Here is a 19760-nt window from a genome sequence, read left to right on the forward strand (position 1 = left end):
AGAAAACACTGGATTAAAATGTAATGAGTTCAGACTGTAAGATGTATACTTGTGAATTTGTAATAACTATGCATTACAATTACCTGATCTTTGTTGCTTGAATATAGATATTACATGCTTTAAAAACACAGTTAACTGTTCAGCAGTTTTAATGTTTGGATTCTTAGGAGAGACATCTTCATGGTTCCATAGTGGCCCTCGTTTTCTTTAAGAAGATAAATGAAGTCTATAAGTCTTGCAATATAAAGAGTTAATAATTTTCCATTATTTAAAACAAATATAATTAAACATAGATCAGCGTAATCTCCTGTGGGATTGTATTAAGCAAGTTACCCTCAAACTTCTATTCTTTCAGCTAGTGCCCATTGATGCTGAAATACCCTGAAACTCTCACTTACTACAATGGAGTACCAGAGAGAATGTAAAAGGTAAATGTGATTTGAACAATAGGTGAATGTAACCAATTGGACCACAAAGTGTTATGGAGGGATCACGACAAATCAGAGTGTTTTTCCCCTTTCAGAGTAAGGATGCAAAGTAACTTGCAGAAAGATTTCTGGTCCGAAAGATATTTCAGTAATTGAGCTAGATTACTCAGCTAAGAGATCAAGACTGCATCTTGATCAGATGGGCTAATGGGTAGATGGAGTTTAATTTAGATGAATGTGAGGTGCTACATTTTGGAAAAGCAAATCAGAGCAGGACTTATACACTTAATGGTAAGGTCCTAGGGAGAATTGCTGAACAAAGAGACCTTGGAGTGCAGGTTCATAGCTCCTTGAAAGTGGAGTTGCTCATAGATAGGATAGTGAAGGCGGCATTTGGTATGCTTCCCTTTATTGGTCAGAGCGCCAAGTATAGGACTTGGGAGGTCATGTTGCGGCTGTACAGGACATTGGTTAGATCACTTTTGGAATATTGTGCACAATTCTGGTCTCCTTCCTATTGGAAGGATGTTGTGAAACTTGAAAGGGTTCAGAAAAGATTTACAAGGATGTTGCCAGGGTTGGAGGATTTGAGCTACAGGGAGAGGCTGAGTAGGTTGAAGATGTTTTCCTTGGATCGACGGAGGCTGAGGGGTGATCTTACAGACATTTATACAATCATGAGGGGCATGGATAAGTTAAATAGACAAAGTCTTTTCCCTGGAGTGGGGGAGTCCATATCTATAGGGCATAGGTTTAGGGTGAGGGGAGAAAGATATAAAAGGGACCTGAGGGGCAACTTTTTCAAGCAGACAGTGATGTGTGCATGGAATGAGCTGCCAGAGGAAGTGGTGAAAGCTGGTAATATTGCAAATTTAAAAGGCATCTGGATGGCTATATGAATAGGAAGGGTTTAGAGGATATGGGCCAAGTATTGACAAATGGAACTAGATTAGGTTGGGTTATCTGGTTGGCATGGACTAGTTGGACCAAAGGGTCTGTTTCCATGCTGTACGTCTCTAAGACTGTATATCAGTTAATACTGACACAAAGGTGGTTTGCTACTCTGTGGATGACAACATACAATAAAGGGGGAGGTGATATGAACATTTACTTAACTCCTTCTATACCTCAGCCTTCCTACACAGATAGGAGGATGATCCCCAGAAAAGTAACAAAATGCCAAATGTTTTTAATGGTCTGAAAAGGAAAGAAGGTAAGATACACATAATACTCTCCTTTTCTTACTCAACCATTACAACCTCCTTGAGACTTAAATCGATTGGGTGAAACACTTGAGTGAGTGGTGCAATTTTAAACTAACTTACCTTGTAGTTATAAATTCAATGAGCGTTTTCACTTTCTCATCCTGGTCTGCATTAATATCCACCTCACTCAAAATGGTGGGAGTGAGCTGAGGAATGGCAGCACTGGTAGTTCCTAAGCTGATGCTAGAAGAGGTAGAGCTTGAGCTGAGTCCTGAGTCAGTCATTGGCGAGGGCTGGTAATCTGGCACAAATTCACTGCTCCCTGCTAGAAGAATATTTTCAAAATATTAAACCTACAATATCGGCTGCAATTACTTTAAGGCTGTTTATACAATGACAGTACAAATCTTAGCCAAAATAGAAGTGATCAGTTAATGACTTCATCAATGATTCCTGATAGCTATGCTGTTGTAAATGGGATGCATCAAGACCCAGGCAACATTTGGGACTGCGTTAATATGAACAAGTAGCATTTTCATCACTCAAATGCCAGGTAATGGGCATCTCCAATGAAAGAGAATCTAACTATTATCTCTTGATATTCAGTCATTATCAACATTCCCACAAATTATATTTTCATCTGCGGGGCACTTCTGAGGTCTGGGCCTAACAATGACTTTCAGAATTTGAAGTCAATGTTGCAAACAGCGTCAGAACATTAATTGCGTGTATGGACCCTTGGAGTGGCTGTTTGGCCAAGTAGCTTAGACAAAACATTGCTCACTATTACTGCTGAATCTTTTACCAACATCATTGAGAGGATTACCATAGGCCAGAAATTGAATTTTATGGTCAAGTCATATAAATATAGCAGATACAAGAGCAGGTCAAACACTTTGAATGCTCTGGAAAGTAACTCACCTCTTGAATCCCTAAAGTCTTTCCACTACAAACAGTCAGGAGTATGATAGAATACTCCGTGTTGGCCTGGATAAGTGCAAGTCCACTAATACTCATGAAGCTAAAGCCATCTATTTTCCCTCTCAGAAATATACCTCTCAGAAATATTCCCGACTCAGGCGACTGACTGTGTGGAGTTTGCACATTTTCCCCGTGTCTGCGTGGGTTTCCTCCGGGTGCTCCGGTTTCCTCCCCCAGTCACAAAGATGTGCGGGTTAGGTGAATTGGCCATGCTAAATTGCCCATAGTGTTAGGTTAAAGGGGGTAAATGTAGGGGTATGGGTGGGTTGCGCTTCGGTGGGTCGGTGTGGACTTGTTGGGCCGAAGGGCCTGTTTCCACACTAAGTAATCTAATCTAATCTAACCTCTTCCAAGTGTCCTGGTTTCAGTTAAGAAATAACTTGTTTATACCTTCTATTCAGGTTCTGTTTCTTCCTTTATCTTAACATTCCAATTTAAAACAAACATCAGAGGTGTGCACTTGTGGATAATAAATGCACAGAAAATGACATCACTTATCAGTAACAAAGCTGGGTATAAACAATATAATGCATGCCATTTCAAACAAAGTAGAGCCATGTGCCAATTAGCAAGGAGCAACTAAGATTAGAGAAATTAATGTGTGGTTCAAAGACTGAAAGAAATGGATTCCAGTTCATGGGAGACTGGCAGCAGTACTAGGGAAATTAGAATCTGTACTGCTCACATAGTATAACTTAAGGAAACTAAGACTGGTGTTCTAGCAAGTTGCATAACGAGGGAAGTAGAAATGGTTTTAAAATAAATGAGGGGTAGGGAATCATACTTAGGGAAATTTAGCAAGGGGTAGAGTTGAGACAGGGGAAGAAAATATTAATCTGGAAAATTAAGGTGGTAATTGTAGGAATAAGTGGAGAGACAAACAAACCATAAGAGTAAACCTGGCAAAGGCTACATCTTACAAAGGGAACAAAACTACGAACAGAAATCTCTGTACCTGAATATATGCAGCATTCATAACAAAGTAAATTAATTGACAGTGAACATTTAAATAAATAAACTCAATCTGCTAGCCATATCAGAGTTCATGGCTGCAGGAGGAAAAGAATTGGGTCCTGAATTTGAGGTGTATATGACAAACAAGAGGAACAGAAAGTTAAGTAAAGATGGAAGGATGAAGAATAAAAAACGCAGAGTATTACTTCAATGGATAGGGACTCAAGAATTCTAAAGTGCAGAGGGACTTAGATGTTCTTATGCATGACTCACAAGATGTTACTATGCAGGTATGGAAAGCAATTACAGTGACTAATGAGATGGTACACCTGATTTCGAGAAGAAGTGAACGTAACAGGAAAAATGTTTTTCTACAGATATACAGGGTATAGGTGAGATGTTTGAATACTGCATGCTGTTTTGGTCCCTTATTTAGGGAAACGCATTGGAGATGGTTTACTACAGTGGCAACTGGATTGAACAGATTGTTGTATGAATGAATGTTGGACAGACTGGGCTTGTTTTCATTGGAGTTTAAATGTTGAGGGGTGACTTGATTGAAATATACCAGATTCTGAATGCCTTGACAGGATGGACAGAGAGAGGATATTATCTCTTGTCCATGAGTCCCAGGAGTTGCCTTTTTAGGCCAGAGGTAAGAAATTTTTTTTTCTCTCACTGAGGGTTGTGTAACTTTGGAACACTCTGCCTCAGAAAACAGTGGAAGTGGTGTCATTGAGATGGAGGCAGATTGTTTCCCTTGCCATAGAAGAATTCAAGGTTATTGGGGTAGATAGGAATATGCAATGTGAAAAATACACAGGTTAGTTCTGATCTTACTGAATGGCAGAGCAGGTTTGAGGGTCCAAAAGGGCAACTGCAGCTCCTAATTCATATGGGACGTGAACTGCAGCTCCTAATTCATATGGGACGTGAACATTTTATTTCCCCAAAGCATTATGGCACCATACATTAGCATTCATCAAATGCAATTAGCTTCTGTGAATCAGCTTCTGCAAAGTGTCAAAATAGTTGCTATTTAGTTACTTGACTTCTACACTTCATCAGCAAGTGGCACCACCTGCTGGAATAAAAAGAAGCAACAAGCCCTTTCAAACTTCCATGGAGAAGACATTTACAATAGTCACTAACCTGTAAAACTATACTCCACATGAGTGGCTGGTTTGACAGTAAGCACCTTCGGCTCAGTAAACTCCCTGTTCCTGAGGAGAATGGAGGCCATAGCCTGAACACTGCTGTTATAGGCCATTACTATAAGCAAATGCAACAGTAGTCGCTTACAATGTTCATACACTTCAGGATGCTGGTGATCAAATCCTGTCAAAACAAAGAAAAAGTGAAATATATTTCAATTTATCAATTCACACGATTCGATTTTTTAAAAAGTATATACATCTGAAAAGTATTTTATTTTACCTTAAACTCTAAAACATTTTTGGACCAGTACAATTATATATAAAATTAAAAACAATTATTTGCTGAAGTGTAGGTATCTTTCTTGCATCTTGCTTACAATAACGCGCAGCTTCAATTCTTGCTTCAGCTAAGGTAAATTTGGGAATTGCATCCTTAACCTTCCCCTAAAGTGGAAAGCATTGGCAATCCACCGAAAACTACCAAGAAAACAGCTCAGCACGAAGCATCAGTAGGTAATGACATGCATTAAGAGCAAGCATAAATAACTGAATAAATGATTTATTAAATTTGTGAATTTTCAAACCCAAACATAACAGTCTACAATTATGAAAAGGGTTACAGTTTTTGATAGACAGAATCAACCAAAACATATTAAAAATGCAGGAGTAGTGGAACCTTGTATAGACAGAAAACCACATAACATTTAAGGTGGTTATGGACCAGGTGTTGGAAAATTGGATTAGAATTGTTAGCCATTTGTTTTTGACAGGTATAGACTATATGGGTTGAAGAGCCTTATGCTGTGCTTGAGACTCTACGACTCTGTAACCTGGAAATAAGTGCTTAAATTATTGAAGGCGGCAGGGCAGTTGCAACAGGATCCTCCTAGGCTTTATTGATTACTGTACAGAATATTAAAGCAAAGAGTTACGTTAAACTTTTGGGCCCCAACTGGAGCATTCTGTCCAGTTCTAGGTACAACATTTCAAAAGCATTAGAGAGAATGCAGAAAAAGATTGATGAGAATGGTTCCAGGGATGAAGAGTTTCAGTTGTGCAGACAGACCGGAGAAAGTGGGATTGTTTTTCTTGGAGAACTAGAGACTTGATGTAACTATTCAAAATCAGGATAGACCTGTACACAGTAGATGAGGAGAAACTGCTCATGCTGAAAGGAAGGATTGAGAATCAGAGGGCACTGAAACAGCAGGAATATTAGCAATAACATTTTCAAACAGTGAGTCGTTCATGTCAAGTATACACAGCATGACAGTGTGTTGGACTGTTAATCAAAGGAATGAATGGAAAATTGGACTACCTGAGAAGCAAGAATGCACAGGGTGAGAGGAAGAATGGGAAAATGGCATTAGCAGAACAGCTCTCTCAGAGAACTGGCATAGACTTAATGATCTAAATAGCCCTGCTTTGATTATTTTGTGAAAATCTTAACATTGCAGCAATAGCCAGAATGGAAAAATTGTATGTACTGTTTTCACAGGTGTTAAAAAAACATTATTTGGCTTGTTTCCCCTTCCTTTTACAGAATGCATTTGTAGAAATAGGAGAAAATGAGGACTGCAGTTATTGGTGATCAGAGTTGAGAGTGTGGTGCTGGAAAAGCACAGGTCAGGCAGCATCCAAGGAGCAGGAGAATCGACATTTCGGACAAAAGCCCTTCATCCAGAAATTCTTGAAGGGACTTTGCCCGAAACGTCGATTCTTCTGCTCCTTAGTAGAAATAGTATTTGTTATACTTGCATTGAAGGCTTTACCTGAAGTACTGAACAGATAACATCATCTTACGATTTTTGACTCAAATCATTTGCTCTTTGATGGCCTGTCGGAAATTAGCATGCGTTAGCATGCATTGCAGGGAACAATTGTCCCTTATTGTCTCACTCTGCCACATCAGGTCAACACATTACCCTGTGCCAGCAATTAAAACATTTTTATTCTCTAATTACCTATAAATATTGCATGAAGCAAAAGATGCATGTAGTTCCCCCATTCCACCTTTACGCTGTGATCAACTATTAGATCTGTAAGAAGGATGACTGCAATGTTACACCTAAGAATAAAACAAAATAATTGAATTGTTAGAACTACATGAATGAAATGTAATAAAAAAATAATATTAGCATAGACTTTGAAAACTGAAACAATTAACCTGAGGTTTTACAGCATATATTCATTGAATGGCAAGACCAGCCTTTATATTACCCGAGTAATTAGGAGTGACATATCAACATGGATTAAGGCAAGCTTACACATAAAGAAAACATGCACTAACTTAAACAAAACATGTTCAACATTTTACCCAGTGGTTCTACAGACAAGTCCAAAATGTCTGTTTTACTTCTTTACAAATTCTTAGAGTCACTGACATGCATCAGTTGTAATCAATGGAACTTTGACAGCTTTGTGAAGTTAGAAGTTAGCTATTATTCAGTCATGATGAAAGTGTAGTTTTCCTATCCCCAGTGCATGAGATTTAAAAAAAAATATTTGACAGGTTATTGCACATAATTTAAATAAAATGCTTTGAAGCACATGAACATTACACCAACCAAGGAGAAAGGATGCACTCTACTATTTTACAACAATATTTACATCAACAGAAATAAAGCACGTGTTATTAAATACACAGAGATATGCAGCACAGAAATAGACTTTTTCTCTCTCATGCATGTGCGTGCACACACAAGTCCATGGCGATGAATTTGTATTTGCAGAAATCCAGCATGGATTATATGGAAACAAGTTGATTTTCATTCATTCTAGGAATATAACATGTTGTTACATTCCTCCAAACTAGTCAATCAGCAGTTCAAATGTCATGAATTTTGTTGAACATGTACAGTGTTGGTAAATTTGCATTTAGGATTTTGCAGTCATTTTTTAAACAGTTTGTAGAAATCATCGATATATTCTCTAACCTCTGCAGGGGTATCCCTGGTGTACCAGTTTCTGGCAAGTAATCAGCCAGTGGTGACCAGCTTCCACCATTGGGAGGAAATGGCAATGGTTCTGCTTTGTTGAGTTCCATCACTTTCAGCCTCCAGTTTGCATAAATTGGCATAGAATCACCTATTTAATATAAAGTATACAATAGATGAATTAGTAAAGGCAGGTGAGATTGATGACTGAATTTTATTCCCAGACACTAAAACAAGTGTCAGCCCTTTGCAGACTGCAAATGTTTCTTGCAGATTATAAGTTAGAATTTTTCCTCAGATTTAGGCACGCAATAGAGAAATAGTAATAACAGATCAGACAGACTGTGCCTGCAGTGTCATAAAGATGCGCTTGCTAACCCATATAATTCTGGAAATATACTATTTATATGACCTTAACTTTCTATATTGAAAATTTAATATTTAATCAAATGTTTTAATAAAGCAATTGTCTAGTAGATTTACAATCCAAATAACATGAAATATGTTTGAAAACTTTAAGGGGATACACTAATGTATAAAAAGGTTTACAATATATTTTGTAATTATACTACGCACTCTTCTCCTCTTCGTAGGATCCTCCAGAACTGCTGCTGTAACGAGATTCTAACCGGTGATGCTGCCGGTTCAAGTTACTATTTAGTCCAGCGTAGATATCGAGATGTCCATAACTGCTCAGAGAAAACAAGTAATTAAATTTTTCATTTCTTACAATTTGCTTTTCAAATTATTTTGGGAGTAAGGTTGAGATACCAGTCCATCAATCTATCCTTGAACATTAACCAAGTAAAGGAAAGTGTCATTAACAGTGCCATTAAGTGGCACTTGCTGAGTCACAAGTTGCTCAGCAATGTTCGGTTTAGTTTTAATTAGGGCACTCATTTCCTGACCTCACTCCAGCTTTGATTGAGCATGGATAACAGAGCTAAACTCAGAAGATGATGCGAGACAGACTACCCCTGACATCAAAGCAGTATTTGACTGAGTTTAACATGAAGGAATCCTGGCAATTTGGAAGTCAATGGAAATCAAAGGAACACGATCTATGGTTGGGGTCTTCCCTGTGCAAAGCAAGGTGACTGTGGTTTTACCTAGACCAAGATGACATTGCTGTGGGAGTTGCTCAGGATAAGATCCAATACTCAGCCTTGTTTAACTGCTTTAATCGTTAAGGTCAAAATTGAGGCTGTCTGCTAAGGATTACCATACAATGACCAGTCAATAATCATAGAGTCATTAAGCATAGAAACAGCCCTGAGCCCACCACGTCTCTCCCGACATCAAACACCAAATTACACTAATTCCATTTACATGCAATGGGTCCGCAGCCTTTTATTCCCTGGCATTTCAAGTGCTCATCCAGATGCTTTGGGCGGCACGGTGGCTAGCACTACTGCCTCACAGCGCTAGAGACCAGGGTTCAATCCCCGCCTCAGGTGACTGACTGTGTGGAGTTTGCACATTCTCCCCGTGTCTGCGTGGGTTTCCTCCGGGTGCTCCGGTTTCCTCCCACAGTCCAAAGATGTGCAGGTCAGGTGAATTGGCCATGCTAAATTGCCTGTAGTGTTAGGTAAGGGGTAAATGTAGGGGAATGGGTGGGTTGCGTTTCGGCGGGGCGGTGTGGACTTGTTGGGCCGAAGGGCCTGTTTCCACACTAAGTAATCTAATCTAATCCAAAAAATATTGTAAATATGTGTGTTCCATCCTCTGGGGGAAAATACTTTCCTCAGATCTTCTGTTTCACCACTTACTCCTCACGTTATACTTAAAAGCGTTTGGTCTTAAATGAGTCTGCCACACTGAAACGATTCTCATGATCTATTCTGCCTATGCTTCTCATAATTTTGTATATCTCAATCAAATCCTCTCAGCCTCTGAAAGCAAACGCAGCCTATCCAGTCTCTCCTCACAACTGAGACCTTTTGTCCCAGTCAACATTCTGTTCAATCTCAAACTCAAGGGGGTGCTGCCAAAGTACCACCAACACATCTCCTAATCCACCAGAGGACCAAATATTCTGGACCACTGCTACACAACCATCAAAGACACCAACCCCTGCCCAGACTTTGGAAAATCAGATGAAAACACTGTGCTCCGCCTCACAGCTTACCAACAGAAGCTGTAACGGAAGGACCCTTCGGAAAAGTGAGAACAATGCTGGTCTGAGGTTGCGGAAGAGCATCTCCGGGACTGCTTGTGGACTGGACCATGTTCAAGAACTCAGCAGAAAATCTAGACAGTAACGACTGCAGATGTGGAAGCAAGAGTCAATAAGTATGAAGCTGGAAAAGCGCAGAAGGTCAGATAGCATCCCAGCAGCAGGAAAGTCAATGTTTTGGGCCAAAACCCTTCGTCATGGCAAACTAGACAAGTACATCACCACTGTACACAGAACACTGCAGCGCAGTACAGGCCCTTCGGCCCTCGATGTTGCGCCGACCTGTGAAACCAATCTAAAGCCCATCTAACCTAGACTATTCCATTATCGTCCATATGACCATCCAATGACCAATTAAATGCCCTTAATGTTGGCGAGTCTACTACTGTTGTAGGCAGGGCATTCCACGCCCTTACTACTCTGAGTAAAGAACCTACCTCTAACATCTATCCTGTATCTATCACCCTACAATTTAAAGCTGTGCCTCTTGTGCTAACCACCATCATTAGAGGAAAAAAGCTCTCACTGTCCGCCCTATCTAATCCTCTGATCATCTTAATCTTCATCTAACGAAAACAGCCTCAAGTCCCTCAGCCTTTCCTCATAAGACCTTCCCTCCATACCAGGCAACATCCTGCTAAATCCCCTCCACACCCTTTCCAATTCTTCTACATCCTTCCTATAATGCGGCAACCAGAACTGTATGCAATACTCCAAGTGCAGCTGCACCAGAACTTTGCACTGCTGCAACATGACCTCATGGCCCTCTAACTCAATCCTTCTATCAATAAAAGCTAACATACTGTACACACCTTCTTAAGAACCCTATCAACCTGGCTGACAACTTTCAGGGATCTAGGCACATGGACACAGAGATCTCTCTGCTCATCCACACTACCAAGAATCTTACCATGATTCAGAGATGCCGGTGTTGGACCTTGGTGTACAAAGTTAAAAATCACACAACACCAGGTTATAGTCCAACAGGTTTAATTGGAAGCACTAGCTTTGGGAGCGATGCTCCTTCATCAGGATCTTACCATTAGCCTAGTACTCAGTATTCCTGTTACTCCTTCGAAAGTGAATCACCTCACATTTCTGCATTAAACTCCAATACCACTTCTCAGCCCAGCTCTGCAGCTTATTTATGTCCCGCTATAACCTGCAACATCCTTCCGCACTGTCCACAACTCCACTGACATTAATGTCATCTGCAAATTTACTAACCCATCCTTCTATGCCCTCATCCAGGTAATTTTTAAAAATGAAAAACAACAGTGGCACCAAAACAGATCCTTGCAGTACACCACTAGTAAATGAACTCCAGGATGAATACTTCCCATCAATCACTCCCCCCTCCCCCCCCCCCACCCATTTTCTTACAGCTAGCCAATTTCTGATCCAAACCGCAAAATCACCTCCAATTCCATGGCTCTGTATTTTGTGCAATAGCCTATTGTGGGCAACCTTATCAAACGCTTTACTGAAATCCATATACACCACATCAATCACTTTAGCCTTATTCACCTGTTTGGTCACCTTCTCAAAGAACTCAATAAGGTTAGTGAGGCACGACCTACCTAGTCAACAAAACTGTGTTGAGTATCCTTAGTCAAATTATACCTTTCTAGACGATTATAAATCCTCTCTCTTATAATCCTTTCCAAAACTTTGTCCACAACAGAAGTAAGGCTCACTAGACTATAATTAACAGGGTTGTCTCTACTCCCCTTCTTGAACAAGGGGACAATATTTGCTATCTTCCAGTCTTCTGGCACTATTCCTGTAGACAATGACAACATAAGATCAAAGTCAAAGGCGCTACAATCTCCTCCCTCGCATCCCAAAGAATCCTAGGATAAATTTAATCAGGCCAAGGGACTTATCTATTTTAACACTTTCCAGAATTGCTAACATCTCCTCATTATGAACCTCAATCCTGTCTAGTCTAGTCTAGTAGCCTGTATCTCAGTATTCTCTTCCAGAACACTGTCTTTTTCCCATGTGAATACTAACGAAAAATATTCATTTAGCACCTCTCCTATTTCTTCGGCCTCCACGCACAACTTCCCACTACTGTCCTTGATTGGCCTAATCTTACCCTAGTCATTCTTTTATTCCTGAAATACCTATAGAAAGCTTTAGGATTTTCCTTGATCCTCCCTGCCAAATACTTCTAATGTCCCCTCCTGGCTCTTCTTAGCTCTCTCTGAGGTCCTTCCTGGCAAACTTGTAACTCCCAAGTGCCCTAACTGAGACATCATGTCTCATCTTTAGAGAGAGGAGCCTTTATTTGTCATTTCTACCCTATACCACCAATACAGTAAAAATCAGACAGTGTTCCTCCAGGACCGAGGGTGGTCCACGGACAGCACAAACTACATAATCGCATAAAGTGCATAATACACAAGTTACAGTGTAATACAGGAATGATAAATAATAGACATTTTCCTAGCAGCAATTTGAGGTTGTGCAAAGAATTTCAGATAGGAAAGAGTCAGATCATACTGTGTTAAGGAACATGATGGCTTGGGGGAAGAAACTTGCACAGTCTGGCCATGAGCAACCGAATGGTCCAGTATCTTCTGTCAGATAGCAGGAGGGAGAAGAGTCTGAGTGAGGGGTGTGTGGGGTTCCACAATGCTCTTAGCCTTTCAGCTGCAGCATGTGGTGTAAATATCTTCAATGGAGGAAAGAGAGATCCCGATGATCTTCTCAGCTGTCTTCACAATCCATTGTAGGATCTTACGTTCCGAGACGTTGCAATTCCCGAACCGGGAAGCGATGCAGCAGCTCAGCGTATTCTCAATGAACCCTTCGTAGAATGTGGTGAGGACGGGGGTGTGGGAGGTGGGTTTTCCTCAGCCTGCACAAAGTAGAGACGCTGCTGGGCTTTCTTGGCTATGGAGCTGGTGTTGAAGATCCAGGTGAGATTCTCCACCAGACATACGCCAAGAAATTTGGTGTACTTCACAATCTCCACAGGGGAGCTGTCAATGTCCAGTGGAGAATAGTCGCTCTGTGCCCTCCTGAAGGCAACAACCATGTCTTTTGTCTTGTCCATATTCAGGGACAGGTTCTTGGCTCTGCACCAGACCATTAGCCGCTGCACCTCTTCTCTGTACGCAGACTCGTCATTCGTGCTGATGAGGCCCATTACAGTAGTATTATCAGCGAAGTTGATGATGTGATTCGACCTGTGTATTGCTGCACAGTCGTGTGTCAGCAGGGTGAACAGCAGTTGACTGAGCGCACAGCCCTGGGGGGCCCCTGTGCTTAGTGTGATGGTATTGGGAAATGCTGTTTCCAATCCAGACTGACTAAGATCTCCCAGTCAGGAAGTCCAGGATCCAGTTACAAAGGGAGGGATTCAGGCCCAGCAGTCTCAGCTTTCAAATCAGGTGTTGAGGAACGAATGCAGAACTGAGTAGTCTGACTTAGGTGCCCTTCTTCTCCAGGTGGGTGATGTCCAGATGGTGGGTGGTGGAAATGGCATAATCTGTTGAGTGATTATGTCGATACATGAACTGCAGGGTGTCCAGTGAGGAGAGCAGCAGGGTCTTAATATGCATCATCACAAGCCTCTCAAAACACTTCATGATGATGGGTATAAGCGCAACAGAGTGGCATTCATTGAGGCAGAATGCTGAAGACTTCTTCGGCATGGGAGCGATGGTAGCCGCCTTGAAGCATGTTGGAACTATGGTGCAGCTCAGGGGTATGTTGAAGATGTTGAAGAGAACATCCACCAGTACAACAGAATATTCTCTGAGCACTAGCCAGGGATGTTATCTGGTCCAACAGCCTTACATAAGCCTCCTTCTTCCCCTTGACAAGAAGTTCAACTTCTTTAGTAAACCACAGCTCCCTCACTCAACCACTTCCTCCTGACAGGGACATACTTATCAAGGACACGCAGCAGCTGTTCCTTGAACAAGCTCCACAATTAAACCGAGTCCATCCCCTGCAGTTTCCTTCCCCATCCTATGCATACTAAATCTTGCCTAATTGTATCATAATTGCCTTTCCCCCAGCTATAACTCTTGCCCTGCGGTATATACCTATCCCTTTCCTTTGCTAAAGTAAACACAACCAAATTGTGGTCATCATCACCAAAGTGCTCACCAATCTCCAAACCTAACACCTGGCCGGGTTCATTACCGAGTACCAAATCCAATGTGGCCTCACCTCTCGTTGGTCTATCTATATACTGTATCAGGAAACCCTGCTGAACACATTGGACAAAAACGAACCCAAGTACTCGAACTATAGCATTTCCAGCCAATATTTGCAAAGTTAAAGAACCCCATAACAACTACCCTGTCACGGAAATCATTAGTAAATGCGAAGAGGACTCCGCACCAAAGAAGTCAACTCGAAATCCACTCCCTATCAAATCGGATGACCCATACCATTACAGGAAAGCCATCAAGGATGCTAAGAGACAGTACCAGACGAAGTTAGAGGCCCAAACCTACTAAACAGACTCCCGCTGCTGATGGAGAGGCCTAAACAACATTACGGGAAACAAAATGTAGCAGAGCAAGATAGCAGACAAAGACACACCCCCACCCCGACTTGCTCAATGCTCTCTATGCTCAGTTTGAGCAGAATGCCAGCAGCATGGTGATGCCTGCCTTGACAGCCCCAGACACATCTGTTCCCTCGGTCACCGCTGCAGACATCAGATCAGTCTTCCTGGGAGTCAACCCAAGGAAAGCGACAGGTCCAGACAGTGTTCTTGGCCAGGCACCTAGATGCTGTGCAAACCAACTGGTGGAAGTTCTCATTGACATCTTCAACCTCTCCCTCCTACAGGCTGAAGTCCCTACCTGCTTCAAGAAGACCATCATCATCCTCGTACCAAAGAAAGCACGTGCAAAGTGCCTTAATGACTACTGCCCAGTGGTTTTGACCTCAATAATCATGAAGTACTTAGAGAGGCTAGTCATGGCCCACATCAACTCCAGTCTCCCAGCCTGCCTTGATCCCCTACAATTTGCACACCGCCATTACAGGTCTACAACAATGTCACATCCCTAGCTTTACACTCATCCCTAGAACATCTGGACATCAAGGACCCCCAAGGCAGATTGGAGCTCATTGACTACAGCTCTATCTTCAACACCATTATGGTCTCCAGACTGATCTTGAAACACCATGACCTTGGTCTCAGCACCACCCCCTGCAACTGGATCCTCAGTTTTCTGACCTACAGATTGCAACCAATGAAGATACACAACTGCACCTCCTCTACAATAACATTCACTTCTGGAGACCCCTAAGAAGGCATCCTCAGCTCCCTACTGTACTCCCTGTACATCTATGACTGTGTCATCAAATTCTAAACAAAGGCCATCGACACGTTCACTAACGACACCACCATAGTGGGACAAATATCTAACAATGAAAAACCAAAATACAGAAGGGAGATAGGGGGCTTGGTGGTGTGGTGCAAAGAGAACAACCTCTCTTTCAAGGGTGACAAAACTAAAGAATGATCATTAACTTTAGAAAGAAAGGAGGAGAACACACCTCCATCTACATCAACGGAACTGAGGTTGAGAGAGGGGAAAGCGTCAAGTTCCTCGGAGTGACAATAACCACCAACCTGTTCTGGACTTGTCACATGGACGTGATGGTCAATGCAGCACAATAACACTCTTCTTCATCAGGTGGCTCAGGAAATTTGGCATATCCATAAGGACCCTCACAATCTTTTATAGATGCACCACTGAGACCATACTGTCCAAGTACATAATGGCCTGGTACAGCAACTGCTCTGACCAGGACTACAAGAAACTGCATAAGATGGTGCACAGGACTACAAGAAACTGCATAAGATGGAAGCCAACCTTCCATTTACATGGCTCGCTGCAGTGGAAAGGCTGCCAACATCATCAAAGACCCATCGCACTCCAGTAATGATCTAATACAACCTCTTCCATCAGGCAGAAGGTACAGAAGCCTGGACACACACACCAGCAGACTCAGGAACAGCTGCTTCCCAGCCATTATTAGGCTGATGAATGGACACTCTACCCTCAAATAATGCTAATCTTGCTAATGCTGATCTTGTCTAGTGCACTCACTGTGAAATGTAACCTGTATGCCTCTAAGTCTTTTTTGACTGTACATCCTTGCTTATATGATCTGCTTGAATTGCTCATTTACAATGCTTTTTACTGTACGTCAGTACATGTGACAATAAATCAATCGCCCCTGTACTCTCTGCAATGCAGTTGCATCCTTCCAATAGTGTGGTGATCAGAACTGCTGGTTAGAAATGTATTTATTTACTGAGATGTGTATATCTTTACTGAATCATCTGGGCAGAAATTAGTTAAAGGAAGTGGGAAACGTTGAAAAAAAATTAAGTTCCTGGGGGACTAAAGACTGTTATTTATACAGCATTTTTTACAAGCTCAGGTTTTCTCAAAGATGTTCATTAGTCAATCAAGAACCATGGCATTGTAGTTGCTGTCATAACACAGGAAATTAATTCGTCAAATTTTCAGAGATTATTATGAAGGTGTAGGGGTACTGTAGCTTTGAGAGAGTTGAAAAGCAAGCAATGACTTACAGAAGCAGAGAGAGTCCAGAACAAGGTAACAATGTAATATTTTGTTGAAACAGCTACAGTAGCCGAGTTGCCATGAAACAAAAATTCAAATTTGGCCAATCAATTTAAATTATGCCCCAAGATACCAAACTCCAGTCAAGTTTGAATTTAGTATTTTGACAATATTAAAACCTAGGAAACGATCCAATGTTTTGGGGTGTAAAACCAAGTATTTTTGAACAGTTGAGAGAGAACTGCCAAAAGGTCGACAGATGGTGGCTGCTAGTTTAAGAGCTCTCAGAGAGGTATTTGTCGTGGAAGAAGTCTGTACAGCAGAACACCGAGGCCAATCTGGAGAGAGAATCTACAGAGGAAACACGGCAAAGCTGACTGGTTTTGAAATGTGATTATTTTTCTGTAAAATGTAATTGGGATTTTTTAAAAATCAGACTAGTATTGTAAAGGAGGGAGGTAAAAGATAGGTTTAAGAGAAAGGAGTTGTAAATAGTTGTTAGTTAATATTCTCTGTTAGACTTAAAAAAAAAGTTTAGTTTTTACTTTAAATAGTGACTTTTGCGATAGTTCTTTGCCTCTCGTTTTTTTTAACAGATTACAGCACGGGGTGAATCTTATCTGTGTTGCTGGTTAAATTAACAGAGGGGTTTACCCCGTATCATAACACAGATCAAGCTCTCAAAAACAACAATCAAGCAAATGGCCAGATCATCTAGTTTAGCTAATTAAAAGCAAAATACTGAAGATGCTGAAAATCTGAAATGAACACAAAGAATGTTGGAGAAACACAGCAGGTCTGGTAGCATCTGTGGAGAGAGGAAGATAGGCAATATTTTGAATCCAGTATGATTTGTTCAGAGCTTCTGAAGAAGTCAGATTGGACTTAAAATGCTGCCCCTCTTTCTCGCTCTGAAGATGCTGCCAGACCGACTGAACGTTTTCAGCATTCTTGGTATTTGCATTTATTTTAGGGGTTGGTTGACAAATAAATGTTGATCGGAATGCCAGGTAATAATCTCTCCTGTACTGCTTCAAAGACAGAGGGAGAAACAAAAGATGAAAAACTATGTAAAACAGCTTTACAGAGCTATCAAATAATACAGCAACATAATCAACTTAAACATCAGCACCATATATCAGAAACACCACAACCATTTAAAGAAATTATGATACAGTTTTGTTTCGAAACACAAGTACATACTTATCATCAATAGTAGAGTCCTTTGCTGACTTAGTGTCCTGATGACCATCATGTCCTGCTACCATTGTATTGCTGCTGGAAGTGGTACCTATACACAATGGGAATTGATAAGAAATTGATGGAGTCAAATTGCAAATGTGTAATTAAACTATAAAGTAAAGAACTACAACTTGAAAAAAATCTTGTCAAGTGTGAAAAACGTCAACCCATTATCGACAAAATACTAAATTTATAATCACGTAATCTTCTCAACTTTCCTTTGTTCCCTTTGCCTGTTCATTGTTCATTAAATTTACCAGAAGCAGACTTTCTCAATGCTAATATTCAAGCATATATAAAATTTAGATTAACTTAAACTTTGATGCGAAACAGTAAAACAGTGGAAGTACACAGAGTGAATTATAAATGAGATAGAGATACGGACATTGTGAAAAGACAGAATACTGATTCTTATAACTGAAAGAGATAATTATAAGAAAGAGAACCAGTTTTCAACTGAAGGATCAAGAAACTTGAAGGTACCAATTTAAGATAGTCAATGAAAGAAATGAAATTATACATGTAATGAGGAAACTTTGTAAAAAAGATGCACTGAGTGGTTAGGATTTGGAATGCCGTCTTCAAAAAGGTATTGGGCGAAATAAAAGTGCAGTGATATGGGGAAAAAAACAGGGGATTGGAACTCCGGTCATTCTTCCCAATAGTTGGCACTACAGCAATTGAATGAATTACTTTTGAAGTCTAATTACTGTTACTTTTAAATTAGCTATTAGTTTATTTACAGCATTGTTCCAGAAGCAGAACTTGTCATTTTGGAGGAGCTGACTGACAGATAAAAGTTGGCTAAGGTACTAGGAGAAAATTCCTGTTCTTCTTTGAACATTATTGGACCTTTTAGATCCTACATGCAGATAGTGAGGAAACATCTTGAGTCAAAAGATAATACCCCTTAGATTAGAATCCCTACAGTGTGGAAACAGGCCCTTTGGCCCAACAAGTCCACACTGACCCTCCGAAGAGTAACCCACCCGGACCCATTCCCGACCCTATATTTACCCCTGACTAATGCACCTAACCTACACATCCCTGAACACTATGGGCAATTTAGTGTGGCCAATTCACCTTGACGATGCATTATTCTCTCAGTAATGTGAAGTGTCATCTAGGTTACATATTCAATACCAGCCTTCTGAATCAGAGGCAAAAGTACTGCCAACTGAACTAACTGACGCAAAGTATGTCCAGGGCCGAATCATCTGAAAGTTTTGAGGTAACAGCTTCTGATGGATATAAATACAAATACTTAGGCCTTAATCTTAAAAGGACAGTTATCTAGCTTGCATTGTTTGGAAGTACTAGATCACAATATTTGTCTTCCCTTCATTCTTCTGAATCAATAGACTTCAGTGGTTCAGATGTTAACCACATAAACAACACCATAGTGCTGCAATCAACAATTTATTTGACTTTAGATAAATGAGTTGCTACAATTAAAATCCACATATTAGGGCATCAGGTGAGAACATGAAAATATTTTATTTTGTAAACAAAAATGCATCTTTCATCAAGTTCTTCTAAGCTAATAGCTCCCTAAGCTCTACTTTAAATCAATATGAAAAAGTGAACACAACACCATGTTTTGATAATGTAGAAACTCATTCCAGCTACATTAGCTGGATTACACAGCTCAAAAGCTTTGCTCAAATATTAAATGGGAATTGGTGCTTCAAGAGAATCAGGGGCAGAGGTGAGTGTATTGGCCACCAGTACAGAGGTGCTGTGGAAGGTGAACGGTCTGAAGGTGGAACAGATGGATACACCAGAGTTCTGTAGAGGCGCTGGTGGTGATCTTTCAGGGATCATTGCAGTCAGGAAGAGTCCCGAAGGTCTGTAAAATGGCCAATGTAACCGTAAGACATAGGAGCAGATATTAGGCCATTCAGCCCATCAAGTCTGCTCCATCATTCAATAATGGCTGATAAATTTCTCAACCCCACTCTCCCACTTGCTCCCTGTAATCCTTGATCGTCAAGGACCTATCTATCTCTGTCTTAAAATATACTCAACCACCTGGCCTCCACAGCCTTCTGTGGCAATGAATTTCATAGATTCACACTCTCTGGTTGAACAAGTTTCTGCTTATTT

The 19760-nt window shown here is 40.8% G+C and overlaps 1 protein-coding gene across 10 annotated transcripts in view; it reads right to left on the minus strand.

Moving 5' to 3' along the window:
• The window catches only part of fryl (furry homolog, like), a 477034-nt gene that overhangs the window by 115296 nt on the left and 341978 nt on the right, over window positions 1-19760 (minus strand). For 8 of the 10 annotated variants that reach the window (XM_087987974.1, XM_087987980.1, XM_087987968.1 and 5 more), the window contains 7 exons: window positions 17616-17703; window positions 8238-8350; window positions 7662-7812; window positions 6690-6793; window positions 4721-4906; window positions 1754-1958; window positions 84-205 (listed from right to left, as the gene is read on the minus strand). In XM_087987974.1, the coding sequence (XP_087844100.1) occupies window positions 84-205; window positions 1754-1958; window positions 4721-4906; window positions 6690-6793; window positions 7662-7812; window positions 8238-8350; window positions 17616-17703 (969 nt within the window). The remainder of the gene's footprint in view (window positions 1-83; window positions 206-1753; window positions 1959-4720; window positions 4907-6689; window positions 6794-7661; window positions 7813-8237; window positions 8351-17615; window positions 17704-19760) is intronic. The other 2 variants (XM_087987945.1, XM_043691306.2) reach the window with 1 other exon arrangement.

Source organism: Chiloscyllium plagiosum, unplaced genomic scaffold (assembly GCF_037043375.1).
Source record: "Chiloscyllium plagiosum isolate Xiang-an unplaced genomic scaffold, Cpla_swu_hap1 HiC_scaffold_1, whole genome shotgun sequence".
Lineage (NCBI taxonomy): Eukaryota > Metazoa > Chordata > Chondrichthyes > Orectolobiformes > Hemiscylliidae > Chiloscyllium > Chiloscyllium plagiosum.